The sequence below is a fragment of the Octodon degus genome, unplaced genomic scaffold, assembly GCF_000260255.1.
Source record: "Octodon degus isolate 3935 unplaced genomic scaffold, OctDeg1.0 scaffold00088, whole genome shotgun sequence".
NCBI lineage: Eukaryota > Metazoa > Chordata > Mammalia > Rodentia > Octodontidae > Octodon > Octodon degus.
Genome location: NW_004524664.1, coordinates 1,281,757 through 1,296,715, shown reverse-complemented (window position 1 = coordinate 1,296,715; position 14,959 = coordinate 1,281,757). Strand labels below are relative to the sequence as shown.

The 14,959-nt window shown below is 36.9% G+C and overlaps 1 protein-coding gene across 2 annotated transcripts in view; it reads right to left on the bottom strand.

Annotated features, from left to right (window-relative positions):
- Positions 1-10,839: 10,839 nt before the first annotated feature.
- Positions 10,840-14,959, bottom strand: part of Frg1 (FSHD region gene 1) — a 31,452-nt gene continuing 27,332 nt past the window's right edge. For both annotated transcript variants that reach the window (XM_004637226.2, XM_023722033.1), the window contains 3 exons: positions 13,432-13,523; positions 12,253-12,363; positions 10,840-11,031 (listed from right to left, as the gene is read on the bottom strand). In XM_004637226.2, coding sequence (XP_004637283.1) covers positions 10,995-11,031; positions 12,253-12,363; positions 13,432-13,523 — 240 coding nt within the window. In that variant the 3' untranslated portion in view covers positions 10,840-10,994. The remainder of the gene's footprint in view (positions 11,032-12,252; positions 12,364-13,431; positions 13,524-14,959) is intronic.

The following is a 14,959-nucleotide window of genomic DNA, read 5'->3' as shown; positions in this document are numbered from 1 at the left end:
CCCATCAAATATGAATAAAATTCTCTGTATATTTTCATTGTAAAAAAAATTACTTTGGCTGTTTGTTAACTTTTGTAGTTCCATGTGAATTTCAGGACTTATTTCTATTTGGAAAAAAAAAATCATTGGAAGTTTGGTAGAGAATACATTGAATCTGTAGTTGCCTTTGGGTGATATAGACATTTGAACAATGTTCTTCCACGCTGTGAATATGGAATGTTTTGCCCCTTATTTTTCCTGCCTTAATTTCCTTTATTAGTGCTTTACAGTTTCCAGAGTAGAACTCTTTTATCACTGTTTAATAGTGTCTAGTGTAGAACTCTTTTATTGAGTTAAATTTATTCCTAAATATTAAAACAAATTTTTTTTGGTGGTTCTGTGAATTGAGAAAATAGCTTTTGCCATTTAACTGATGGTTGAACTTAGTTTTCTTATTTTGTTGGCTGTTTTTATTGTTTTGTTGATGTTCATCAAGGATACTGATCTGTGTGATCCTGCCGAATAAAAAGAATTTGAAAAGTATTCTCTGCTTCTATTTTTTGGGAAGAGTTTAAGAATTGGCGTGGTGGAATACTCCTGAAATTCCAAGCACACTGGGAGGCTGAGGCAGGAAGATGCCAAGTTTAAGCCCTGCCTGAGCAATTTAGTGACTTAAGTGAGACTCCATCTCAAAAACAGATATATATGACTAGGCATATAGTTTAGGGTAAAGGCTGTGGATTCAATCTGCAGAATCACAGGAAAAAAATATAATTGGTATACTTTTTAAGGACCTTATAATGGATTAATCTGAATCAGTATCTCCTAATTTATTCAGTATTTTAATTACAAAAACCTGTACAAATTAAGCATTTTATTCTTTTGCATAATTTTGTTTAGCTTTACAATAAAAGTATCTTTAGTTACTCTTCATTTCCTGCCACATCAAGTGTGGCTGATGGAATCCTGACTACAGGAGCTACAGGAGATCAAGACAAAGCACATAGGAAAGAAAAAAAACTGGGCAGAGTGGGGCTGAGCCCTCCAATGGAAAGACAGCATTGATGTGCCAGCCTTGGGGTCTTTATTTGTATACAGTAAAAAGCTGGGATGCTCATGATGGGTAGAAAGTACAAGGTCTCAGTATTTTCCTGAGCACCTGGACAGTGGAATATTTTCAGAGGTATTTGTGCTGTGGCTAACAGGAAGACCAACGTCCAGCAGCCTCCTGACAAGCAACTGAGCTAGAAGGCAACTTATTTATATGATCTGCCTCTGGTATTTCCTGTTCCTGAGGCTGCCTTTGATAGTCTAAGGAGCTTGCTGACCTTAGGCTGAGCCCTCCCCACATTTTCCAACTCTGATGATCACTTTCTTTCAGCTTAGACTTCTTAAAAATACATAATTTCTTTTAATTGATGATCTGCTGGTGAATGTAGGTTTTATTAGTGTCTTTATTTTGTTTTAGGTCTTTGTAGAAAGGTAATTCCATACAGTATATCATTCTTGATTGAGAATTATTTTCTTTTAAGTCATAGAAGATGCTCCTCTGTTGTATTTTGGCTTTATGCCTGTTGGTGAGAAATCACCTGAATTGATAGTTTTATGGATTTATGGCCATTCTTTTCTGCCTTCAGTTTTTTCCCCATGCAATTCATTAAGTTTTTTTGGGTGTTTTGCTATTTATCATATTTGGGATTCTCTGGGACTCCTTAAGTTCTATTGTTTCAGCTGGGCATAGTGGTGCGTGCCTGTAATTCCAACACATGGGAAGCTGAAGCAGGAGGATTGCTGCAAGTTTGGCCAGCCTGGGCTACAAAATGAACTTAAAACCAGCCTGAACTACATAGTGAGAGACCCTACCTCAAAAAAAAAAAAAAAAAAAAAAAAGATTTGTTGTCTGAAAAATTTCTTACCTCTAATCTCTATTGCTTCTTCTATGGTCTGTTATTTTGTATAAAATTCTTATGCTGTCCCTTTGACTTGTCATTTGTAATACTTCCCTTGATTCTGCAGCTGAGACTGTAGTCTATTAAGAATCTTTTAGGGGCTGGGGAGATGGCTCAGTAGACTAAGTGCTTCCCTGGCAAACTCAAGGGCCTGAGTTCAATCCCTGGTCCCAACCCCCCTCAAAAAATAAAATCCTTTAGATTAGTAATTCTCTCTGGCTGTCTCATCTGTTTAATTCATCCAATCGTTTTTTGTCTTGTTTTGAGACAAGGTCTTACTATGTTGCCCAGGTTCAAGTCCTGGGCTCAAATAATCCTCTTGCTTCAATCTCCCAATTACTGGGACTACATTATGCATCACTACCACATCGAACTCTTTCCTTTTTTCTGAAATACTTACTTTTCTTTAAGGCTGCAATGTCTGCCCCTGCCTTCCCCCTCTCCCCCTCTCCTCTTCTCCCCCTCTTTGCTTCTCTCCCTTTCTTTCACTGATGATGGTGTCTGGTGTCTCTATAGTTTGAATGTGAACTGCTTATTTTCCTTTTTCTTTTTTTTTGGTGGGATTTATTTTAAAGCAGAACCAAGTGGGGCACTTTTGAATTCACTTCTTTGAGGTACTCTACCCCTCTCTTTAGAGTCAGAGATAGTGTGATTTTGGGTTACAAACCCACCTGAGGCCAGCTAGTGGTTACATCTTAGAGATAGTATTTTTTTTTTCCCTTTCCTCCCATTCAGTATCAAGTAAAAAGACAAAATGATTGTCTCTCCTTTGTGTAGTAAGATTCATATTTCATCACTGCCTCCATGGAGATATAACTGCTATGGTGTCAGATCTCTTCCTGAGCAAGCCCAGGCCTCCCGTATTTTTGAAATTTGCCATAGCAGAAGATCCAGATCTGTGTGATTTGGCATAAACTTCCAGGTGAGAGAGGGCAAACTTGGGTACCCCTTCATTCCAGAAGATTGTTGCTTTTTCTGTTAGCTATGTATACCTTCCACACTTTATGCCAGATGAGTAGCACTTTAAATATATTTTAGGTACTTGATTATTTTAATAAAGAGTATCATTTATGGTAGATGATCTGTTGTTTTACTGAGACCTGGCACTGTGAAATCAACACAAAACTCTCCACCTTCCCTTGAGTTTGAGATGAAATTCCCAGAAAACAAGAAAAAGTCAGTGCAGTGGGTATTTGTTTCTTCTACTATGTAAATGGTAGAGCTGTAAGCACCATTTCCTTCAGCTCTTGGGTATGAGTTACAATGGGGAGTGAGGCAGAAGAATGAAAGTGTTGTCGGAAATGTAAGGTGACTACTCACCCTTTATTTCTTTGATCATTAATTTTCTAATATTGATGAGAAAACTGAAGTTCTTATACAATTGAAACTGGGTAAGATGTGGAATTTATTGGAGCTAATATTTCTATTATATTGAAAATGTTAATATATATACTATGAACACAATTAAATAATACTGTGTTATGCATTAAAATGTTAATAATTTACTAGGTTTATAAGTAAACTATGAAAATTAAATAATTGTAACAGATTTTTGGGAGTAGAGGAAATATATTTCTACACTTTTTTTAACTTTTAAATACCACATTGCTTGTTACAAAGGCAAACCTTGATCCTCATGATGGGATTGGGGTAGGATTTCTGGTAGTGAACATGGGCACCAGGTCTCCAATTTTTGGACTTGAAATGATGGGAGCAGCTAGAAGCAGAGTCTAATCAGACTGAATTGAGGATGTCTTTGATTGCTTTCTTGGGAGGCTCATTTACATATTTCTGGTAAAAGGCTACCAGGTCTTTGGAGATGGACTTAGGAAAGCTTAACTGAAGATCTCTCTTCACACGGACCCAGAAATTTACATCTGCAAGCTACTACTTGCTCAGAAGCAGGGTAAGATCCAGTAACTTGTATTGCAGCATGAAGTTCTTGATCACATCCAGGTGATGCCCGTTCGTCTTGATAAGCTTGTTGCCCTTTTAGAGTGTGCCACAGTTGTGACAGTCTTCTTGCTTTGAAACCTGCATGGATTGCAGCAGGCAGCACAGGTGAGAACTGCTTACTGTATGGTGCCGCAACAAGGAAAGGGAAGCTTGATGCCACCCAGGCCACCCTACCCTAGACTTTTTTTTTTTTTGTCTTTTAAAGTGCCTTGGATAAAAAGAATGAATAGTTATGCTCCAGAAGAGTCAAGGAGTAGAGACAAGGATTTCCAGTCCAGGAAGAATGAGCATCAAAGGCAGTATGTTTCTTAGCTTGCCTGTCACTAATTTAAGGTGGAGTAAAAGATAAGATGAGCTGAGGTGATATAATTTTTAAGGTGAGTAAATACAAGGTTACAGTAGTTTGGATGGTGAGTCACTAAAATTGCGGGTGGGAGACAGCAAAGAGAAAGACAAACAGGTTTCAGGAGGCTGCAGGACATGGATGTGAAGCAATGCAGAGGTGTAGTGGTCATGAGTGTGGATGGTATGTTTCCAAGTATGTCTTCTTTTTTAAGGAAAGTTTATTTCCAAGTCTGTCTTGATAGATGAAGGTAGTGAGAAATTTCAAAATTAGTAGTTAGGGCCATGGTACATAATTCTCCAATTTGGTACACCAGAATGAGATCTGAATTCAGTTAGGAAAAAATAAGGAGCATTTCCAGAGGAGATTCAAAAGAAAATGTGCTGCATTTGCAGGGGAGCCTGAGATAGGTGTTTCTGTCTGTTGCCCAAGCTGGCATTCAACACCTGGGCTTATGGGATTCTGTCTTAGCCTCCCAAAACCTAGTTATAGGAATGCACCATGAAGACCAGCTTTTGTTTACCCTTTGGCTAGATGTTCAGATTGTTGCTTATCCACCTACTGTTGTGGAAGAAGTACAATGATATGGAATGAAACTGGGGTAGTAAAAGAAACAGATAAAAGTAGGTCATAGTACCTGGAGAGGTTGAACAGGCAGCAGTGGACTCTTTAGAAGGCATTTAAGGTTTTGGACTAAAAATAAAGAGCAAAGAAACATGAGTGTGGGTATGGGTTATTTTCCTACAGAACTGCTGCTTCTCTGCTTTAAGGATAACCTAAAGTAGAATTCATGGGTCTGAAGAGCTGAAGAACAGCCTAGAACTGGGTGGGAGACTGGCTGAGTGGTATAAGGGCTTGCTTACCATGGACTAAAGGCCCTGGGTTCAATTTCCAGCATCATAAAAATAAAGCAAAACAAAAGAACAAAGAAGCCCAGGATAGTCTAAAGTCAACTGGTTATTTGAAACAAGTTGTTATGCTTTAGATAGCAGTTTACATACACAGAAGCCTAAGACTGAATGAGCACTCAAGACCTGCTAAATCATTACATTAAGCTTAGATTCTCTTGTGCCTTAGTCTCTTCTTGGCTCATTTTTTTCTGGTATTAAACCCAGAACACCCAAAAACAACCACAGGGAAATATATATAGCAGTGAGATAAGAAGTGACTAACTGGGGCTGGTGAGATGGCTCAGTGGTCTAAAGCACCTACTTAGAACAAGCTTAGCAAAGCACAGGGACCGCGGTTCAATCCCCCAGCACCACATGCCAGCCAGCCCCGCCCCCTGGTGGGCTGAGCTGGCCACACACACACACACACACATACACACACATACACACACATAAATAAATAAATAAAATTAAAAAAAAAAAAGAAGTGACTAACTTAGTGACAAAAGCATAAGGAAAATACAGAAAAGGAACACACATGGGACTAGAAGCTTAAATATTGACCATTTTTACTATGTGACCGAGTGCAGCATTACAGTCACAATTAGAGATGCAATTAAATAAGTTTAACTTTGTCAGGCCGTATTTGGAGAAATGTTAGAAATCAAGAACTGGTTAGAATAAAGAGATATGTACTGCTTTTTAAATTCTTTTTCTGAAGAGTTCACTGACTACCAACAGGAATTAGAAAACTGTAGGATGGAAAAATAAACACGTAAGTAAGTACTGCTATATGTTTTCTTCTCTAGGAGCATTTAGGACAAGATTGCCAAACCTCATTAGCTGTGCAAACACTGTACAAAAGATAGCCACCTACCTGCAGATGTTAATTTGTAAGTCATTACTTCCTACTCTGAAAATAAAACGTAATATGAAGTAGTTTGAAACAATGTTAAATAGAAAAGAGGCCTACTTTGCTTCAATTATAAAAAGCATCAGTAAAATGTGAGAGCATTCCACTGGCATAAGGTCTTACTACCCAAGGAATCAGTGACCAAAGAATGTGGAACTTGAGGAGGAAGTCCTGATGAGGAGAAAGCCTCCAGAAGGAAGCCACACTGCCCAATTCTCATAGTGATCCTTGAACTTGGCATACTTTTGCTGACTTCAAGGTCCCACTTAAAACCACGAGAACTGATGAAAGACTTCATCTGTTGCAAACTTCATAGAGACTGACTTTAGAGCTTGAGTTCAGCCAAATTAAATGGCTACTCAACAAAAATGTCTTCTGAAGAACAAGATCTACAGTTTCTATCATGTTCAGGATATAGTCCAAGTGTAATGCAAACATGTTCAAAGAAGAGGCAATCACAGAGGTAGACAGAGAGTTCATGAACAAAAACCAAACTGCATGGGAAATACCTCAAAGAATAAACAACTGAGATCTCATCGTATTGCAAAGGTTTTGTACATAAAAAGTCATCAACAGAATAAAAACTCACAAATTGGAAAAATTTTAGCCAACTGTCCCTCAGTCAAAGGACATCTATCTAGAACACAAAGCATGAAAAAAAAAATCAAGCCCCCCAAATTCAAAGACCCAATAAAAAAATGGGCATCTTGGATGAATAAACAGCTCACATGAAATACAAATGGTAAATAAATATATGAAAATGTACACTGAGATTCCACCTCACCCCATAAAGAACGGCTATCAAGAAGTCAGCCAATAACAAGTTGCTAGAGGTTGAGGGGAAATAGAAACTCCTCTTCACCATGGTAGGAGTGCAGACTGGTACAACCACTATGGAAATCAATGTGGAAATTCCTCAACTGGGATTAGAGGCTCCATTTGGCATAGCTATTCCCCTCCTGGGTATTTTCCCAGAAAAACTGAAAACATCATACCCCAATGATATGTGTGCATCCATGTTTATAGCTGCACAATTTGTCATAGCTAAATCTTACAAATAACCCAAATGTCCATCAACTGAGGAATGGATAAAAAAGATGTGGTATTTTTATACAATGAAATATCACTCAACTATAAAGAATGATAAACTTTAGGCTTTTATAAATGGATGAAAGCAGACTATACTCAAGTGAAATAAATCAGACCTGCATCTGTAAACATCATATTATCTTCCTAGTGTAAGAACCTTCAAGAGTAAATAGTATCTGAAAGGTACAACAGATATTGTGGCAAGAAACTGCTTAAAAGGAAAGAACAACTGGGATGAGGGAAAGGAGAAGGGAAAAAATATACATGCACGAGATAGTGAAGATAATTGTCTTACCAGTTCGTTGGTTTATTGAAAGGGACAGTTAATGCTTCAATTTTTTGGACCCATTTTACATGCCTGAACAACTACTTTGAGGACAATACTTAATTAGCCACTGTTGAATTCCTGTCTTGTTTTTTGGAATTCTGTATTGTTTCTAATGTTTTTATCTGTTGTTTTTAACAAAAAAAGACAATCAGTGAAAAGCAACCACAAATTAAACCAGATGATCCTGTAGAAATCTAGTTCAGTACAAAAATACAATGTCTATAATTATTTTTAAATTGCTGTATGTGTAACAGCAGAGGTGATAGTGTGTCAGCGAACAAGATGGAATGACTGACATGACTTAATCTAAAAATTTGAGAATTTTTCTTTTGGGTTAGCCCTTTAATATCATATTACTAAGCCAGAGGCATGACTGTCTGGATTCCAGAAATTCTTTTTTTTTTTTTTTTTTTTTTTGCGGAACTAGGGATAGAACTCAGGCCCTTGCGCTTGCCAGGGAAGCGCTTATTCCACTGAGCCATCTCCCTGGCCCTCCCAGTAATTCTTTAAACAAGAATTTCTATATTCTTATGTAAGATGGAAAAATATAGACTACATGACAATTTTTAGATGTTTTTTCTTTTCAGTGGAGATCAAACCCTGAGCCTCATGTGCTTGGCAAGAAGTGAGCTACATCCTTCACCAAAGATGCATTCATTCTTTTTTTTTTTGTTTCTGAAGTGACTTCCATTTATTTTGATACATCTTTTCCCCATGATGATTTACAAGAACTTCAAGCCAATATAAATATTTTATAAATATTTGAATTTTTGGGTATACATCTGCGCAATACCTCAGTAGTATCTTTCAGCAAGAAAATACTGAAGAGTAAAGGCTAGACACAATTACTAGGTACAGTGAAAATCTGCTGCAAATATTTCTGAGGTAAGAAGGCAACACATACCTATTCAACTAAGAAAACCACTCATAAAACACAGGATGATTTTATTTTTACATAGGACCTAGAACACTTAAGCTGCCAGTTAGATACTGAATGGCAGAGCAACATCCCCAGTTTATGCCATGAATTCATAAGGATAAGGTTCCAAAAGCTCAAGTTCCTTTCCATTGGTCCTTACAAAGTGTGCTTCTCTGGGAAGGGCAGGCTGGCGTTTCAGTTGAACCCAGGTACCTTTCTCTTTGGCTCCCTTCTTTTTCTGATCATTTTCCTTTATTTATTTATTTTCCCATAATTTTATTGAGAAGTGATTATTTTCCTTGACACGTTTCAGGAAGCTATCATGATTTTTTGAGTGTTTAATATGCTCGATATGCACATTAATCCTCTTGGCAAGTATCTTGTCCTTCACTTGCTTGTTTACAATGTCAACAACATGCTGGGTAACATTGTAGACTCTTCCTGTTTTGCTATGGTAACATTTGTGAGGCATACCTTTTTGCACAGTACCCATTCCCTTGATGTCTACAGTATCACCCTTTTTGTAGATTCGCATGTATGTAGCCAAAGGAACAACCCCATGTTTTCTAAAAGGCCTGGAAAACATATACCGGGTTCCCCTCTTTTCCTTTGGTTAGTCATTTTGGCAAATTACTGGAAGATGGTGGTTCCGGCCAAAAGTGATGCATTCATTCTTAAGCTCTGTCATTCCTCCTGACTTACTTCAGTTCTTAGACTGTATTGGTATAACTGTCACAGGAGAAACCAGAAGAACACTATCAACTATCTGTATTTTCCTCATTGTTTTATAAACTCATGAAAGAGGAAATGCTTTCCTTTAATCTTTTCTAGTCAAGACCTAGACCTTTTCTAGTCTTGTTCATTGAAATAAGGGCAGAAAATATAATATGAAGGTAAAGTAAGGAACATACTATCATCAGAGGTGAAGGCAGACAGTTTATTCCAGAAAAAAACCAGTCAGTGAGCAGATGGTCCCTGGTACCAAGCTAACAACTGGGATCAAGATTTAGTCCCCCAAAGGCATAGTAAATCAAAGTATAGTTCTTATCACTTGCTTCAAAATTACCTAGAGTACTTATTAAAATGCAAAACTTAAACCTAACACTCGACATACTAAGCTTGAATCTTTTGAGTATACCTTAGAAATCTATATTGGAAATCCACAGGAGCCCTAAGTGATTCTTATGGATATAATGTGAATGATTTTTTTTAAAGGAATGAGTTGACAAAAGCAGACAACAGATGAAGTTCTTAGACAGTTTTCATACCCTTGAAACTACTGGCACATTGGGCTGGACAATTCCATATTGTGAAGGGCTGTCCTGTGCAATGGTAGGCTGTTTAGCAACATCCCCATCCTCTTCCTATTGTCTCTTAAATGTTTCAAATAAAAATGCATCCAGACATTGTGGTATGTCCCTTAAAGACAGCATCTGATTAAGACCTACTGCTTTGGGGGATTCCAATAGTAAGCATAGTCCCAATCCAAAGATCAGAATCAGCAGGAAAAGGCACCATGGGAATGTCCAACCATTAGAATAGAAAGTTAAGTTATAGCTAGATCTCCAGTAAGAACTGACGCATAAAATGGACACTAGTACTTAGCTACCTTGCTTGTAGAGGAGCCATTTAACTCTACATTTGGTGACAGATGGAATATAGAGTAGCACTACATGGGATTTGAAAGGTTAGGCCAGGTCTAACTCCTTGTGCATTAGATTCAACATGGTCTTTTGAAAACAGACACCAACTTCATATGGTTTACACTCTGCCAACTTCATTGTTGTATCAGAATTCCCCATGGAATCCAGGCATTTTACATAAAATCTGGATTTGGAACATTCACTGGAATTAAGATGACATTTACAATACTGTGTTCAGAATTTAGAAATACAGACCTTGGCAACACTTAAGTGTCTGAACCTCTTTAGTAGCTCTCATTCCATTGTACAAGTCAGGATGAAAACATTACATACATATATCCATTGTGGCTAAACAGTCCTAATTTAGGGATTTCTGAGTGATACTCTCCGCCCCTCTATTCTAAGCCTATGTGCCCTTTGGTAGTAATACTACTTTCTATCTTATTGCCTAAAAGATGATTTCTTAGTTTGCCTAAATACCTGTTCTGATATTTGAAGGGCCAGGTGGTAGAACTCAATGACTAAGCACTCACTTAGCATGTGCAAGGCCCTGGGTTTTATCCTGAGACTACAAAGAAAAACTGAGGACCACCACTGAAAGCCTAACTTGTTGATTAGACAGTTTTAAACTTCATTCTATCAGTATTGCGTATCCATCATATTAAGCATACAGACAAGAAATCAATACAACATCCACAAGTAGCATGGGAAACAAATTTCTTAGAGTAGCACTTAACATGTTATAAGAAATCAAGAAAAGAATTCTGTAGTACTTCACATGTGAATTGTAAGTTTCATTTCCATATGAAATACTTCCTTTAACTAAAAAGTAAACTTTTGAAAAATCTTAAATTTTATTAATTTTGCTGACACTAGATTTTTATTAAGTAATAATTTCACAACAGCCCAAGAATTGTACAAAGTACTACCACTGAATATTTTATTCAGAAAAAGCAAAATGAGTAGGCAGAAACAAAAATCCTGGTCACTTGCAGTATCTATCAGCTTTCAATTTGGCTCTCCTGTTTAAGACAAAAAGTATAAGTGTGAGACAACATATATAGAGTCAAATGCTACTAAGTACAGCTCCTGCTTAGAAATTGTATGTTCAGTTTTTTGCTATATTACAACACATTTTTACTATTCAACTTTCCTTTTATACAAAATTGATTGCAATCCTATGAAATCTTTTTTTCCTAAAATTAACAAATGTTGCATAAGGACTTTCAATTCACAACACAATTTAAAATTAATTACTTGTGAATTTAAGCCTGCCGTAAATTGCTAGTGGGTAGAAATGCTGTTTTTACAATGCTAAAGTGACAGGACAAACAGCCTATTCTATTTTAGAGTTCATGTCCCGAATGTATTTTATATCCACTTTTTTATTTCTCATTAGATAATAACACTCACATACTCAGCTCAAAAGAATTCTTACATTTACTGGTTTCTGTTAAGAACACAATCAACTAATTAACAGAAAACTATGATTAAGTATGTCTTTATGTGATAATGAAAAAAGAAAGGTTAAGAATAATTTTGCAACACAGGACATGAACGAGTAGAAGACATTACCAAATCCTCTTTCAATCTTGCAATTTATACATGTAAGCACACAGCTAAGCCTCTGTCGATTTTTATGTTGTTAACCTAAGACTCATGATTGTAAACTTTTTAGGGCTTTCAATGATACCAACAGCCCACTTTGGCAGGCATGCCGTAGGTTTGTCACCACTGACCTAAGACATTATTTAAAGAGAAATATAAATAAATATTAGCCAGGCATGGTGACAGATGCCTGTAATCCCAGCATTCAGGAGGCTGAGGCAGGAGGATTGCTGTGAGTTCTAAACCAGCCTGGGTTGCAAAATGAATTCAAGGCTGGCCTGAACTGCATAGCAAGACCCTGTCTAAAAAGACCAAAATCAAAACAAAAAAAAAAAAAAGCTAATAATAAATAATAATGTGCTACACAAATTTCTAACTCTGGGTCCAACAGTTACAAGTTCGTAAAATTCTTTCAATCAAAACTAATTTCTTACAATAAAGTGTGTAAGTAGTTTAGACACTATTGATTTTAAATATTCTTTGTTGCCAATCTTTTCCCAGATTTATGATGTCCACTCCTAGTAATTTTAAAAACAAAAATTTTGAAAATTATAGTATGTTAAAAAGAACACGGGTTTATCTGTGCTATTTCTTGGCTGCCTGAAACAGTGGGAAAACTGTAAATCTTTATTTACCTGTCCAGAAGTGTCTCATGTAAAAATCCATCTTTCCGAGCCTTTTTAAGAATTTTACTGTCTTCTTTACTGATTTTAAGTTTATGGTCTTGGAAACTCTGAAATTTTTTTCTGTAAAGAAAAGTATCTTTGTTGAAAGAAATCTTAAACTTTGATTATAAATATATCCTGATTAATATAAAAGAATCACTACAAGTCCAATCTAGTAGTGGGACCCTGAATGCCCTGTAGACCCTTCCCTAAAACACACACACACAAAAGATTTTATGCCCCCCACTTAAAAAAAAAATCTAATTGTATTTCTTTCTTTCTTTTTTTTCTTTTAAGTACTGGGGATTGAACTCAGGACCTTAGGCTTGCCAGGCAAGCATATATTCTACTGAGCTATCTCCCCAGGCTGTCTTTTTTTTTTTTTTAAGGGCATAATCAATCAATTTTTTTTTTTTTTTACTTTATTTATTTTTATTTATTTAGTGTGTGTGTGGCCAGTTCAGCCCACCAGGGGGCGGGGCTGGCTGGCATGTGGTGCTGGGGACCGAACCGCAGTCCCTGTGCTTTTGCTTTGCTTAGCTTGTTCTAAGTAGGTGCCTTAGACCACTGAGCCATCTCACCAGCCCCCAGGCTGTATTTCTTTAATAACAACTTTTCAACTACAAAGATGGTATTTTGGATTTGCTATCAAGAAGAGGACATTGTTTGGATAGCTCTACAAAGCTCTCTTTTACTGGGCAACATGAGTCACAATCTTATGTTCTGAACACAGATGGAACCTGTACAGCATTATCATAACTCTCTTAAAGATCAGGGAGACAAGTGTGGTGTAAAAGTCTATAATCCTAGCACTTTGGGAGGTTGAGGCAGGAGTATGGCAAGTTTGGGCAAATTAGCAAGGTCTTGTCTAAAAATAAAAAAATAAAAGTTGCTGTGATGTAACTCAGTGTGAAGGATATGGCTTCAATCCCCACTCTTAAAAAAAGGAACAGGAAAAACTGAGTAATCAAGTGATTTCAGCTTTGTGAACCTGCAGGGTAACAGGAAAACAGTAGTATTTAGAAAAGTATTCTCCTGAACGCTGTGTCCTAGAATCTACAATATCTTCTTGTACTTTAGGTATTTTAGTGTAAAAATGCCTTAAGTGCTTCACTATCAGATCTGTGAGTTTATGAGGAAAATACATACACGTAATTGATTTCACATTGTTTTACATTCCCTTTATCTTCTTCTGGGATGTCATCTTTTTTCTTGGTTTCCCTTTCAGCACAGGATCTAATCTGGAAATTGGAAACGAGGACACAACAGGTGATACATTTATCTTCTTTTTCTACTTTCTTATTCTGTATATGTGTTTGACATTTCATATATATAAGTAAGTAACTGCTATTATATGGTTCCCTAAGACAGCCCTTGTGCCAGAAACATTACAGAAAAAGTTATTTGAAAAATAATTTATAAATCTTTTCCTACTGAGCAATTAAGCAATACTTTACCTAGTTTAATTTTGGCTTCAAAGTAAATATACTAATATCAAAATCTTCCCTGGTAATATGTTAATTTCATTAGATGGAGTTTAAGACAGTAGCTATTTTACTTAGCACAGACTATTATGGAACATCTTAAAGCTTTCACGATAACAATTTGTTTTTACTGAATTAGAATCCATCTCTTTTGAACCCTCCCTTATATCTTTATCAGGATGGACAGATATTTACTATCACATGCTAAAAATTAACTGATTAAGGTATGGCAATTAGGATCACCCAGGGAGCTAACAGTCCATTACTTGAAGGATTCACGTCTCCAAAGAGGATGTCTGCAGCCCTGAGTCCAATGCTTAGATTGCTTAGAAAGAGATGATAAGCAGTGTATTCATGTCAATGACTGGATAGAAAACTACTTTAGGCAGGAGGGATCTGTGTTCTGGTGGAGAAGGCCATGTCCCAAAGCAGATGATTGACACAGCATATCAAAGCCTATAATATAACTGGCAAGGGGCAAGAGTCCTGGATAATTATGGGTTAGAGCTCGTAGTCATGTACTTGACTAAACAAGATCCAGGGAAATCTCACAGTACTTCAATGAAAACTACTTTCATCATAAATACAATGGAACATCTTTCTCTTAAAATACACAGTACTACACAAATATTTGTCTTTAACAGTTTTACAATAAAACACTGATAAAATGTTAGTGTGATGTAATAAAATTGAATACATAAAAATTAAGTATAGGTAAATGGGAAATCCACCAGTTTTCCTAATGGGCTTTCTCTAAGAAGTAGTGTGTTATAAAGGGCAACAATAGCTTCTGGAGACAGCTGAGCCTGGGCATACAGTCTATCTTTCTGTATTTAGCTATGTGAATTTCATGAAGTGAAATGTAATACTGTATGGAGGACTGAAGGGTAGTCCTTGTCTTTGAAGTTCAGATAACAGCTACCTTACAAGAGTGCAGTGAAGATGAAAGGTGACAATGCATGTTTGAAATTCAGCAGAGTGCTCAACTACTTAATTTTATGTTTACTTAATTGAACATTTCAGTTTTCAAAGTAAAAGAATACCTAAGTCTTGGGGCTGGTGAGATGGCTCAGTGGTCTAAAGCACCTACTTAGAACAAGCTTAGCAAAAAAGCACAGGGACCACGGTTCAATCCCCCAGCACCACATGCCAGCCAGCCCCACCCCCTGGTGGGCTGAGCTGGCCTCCCCCCA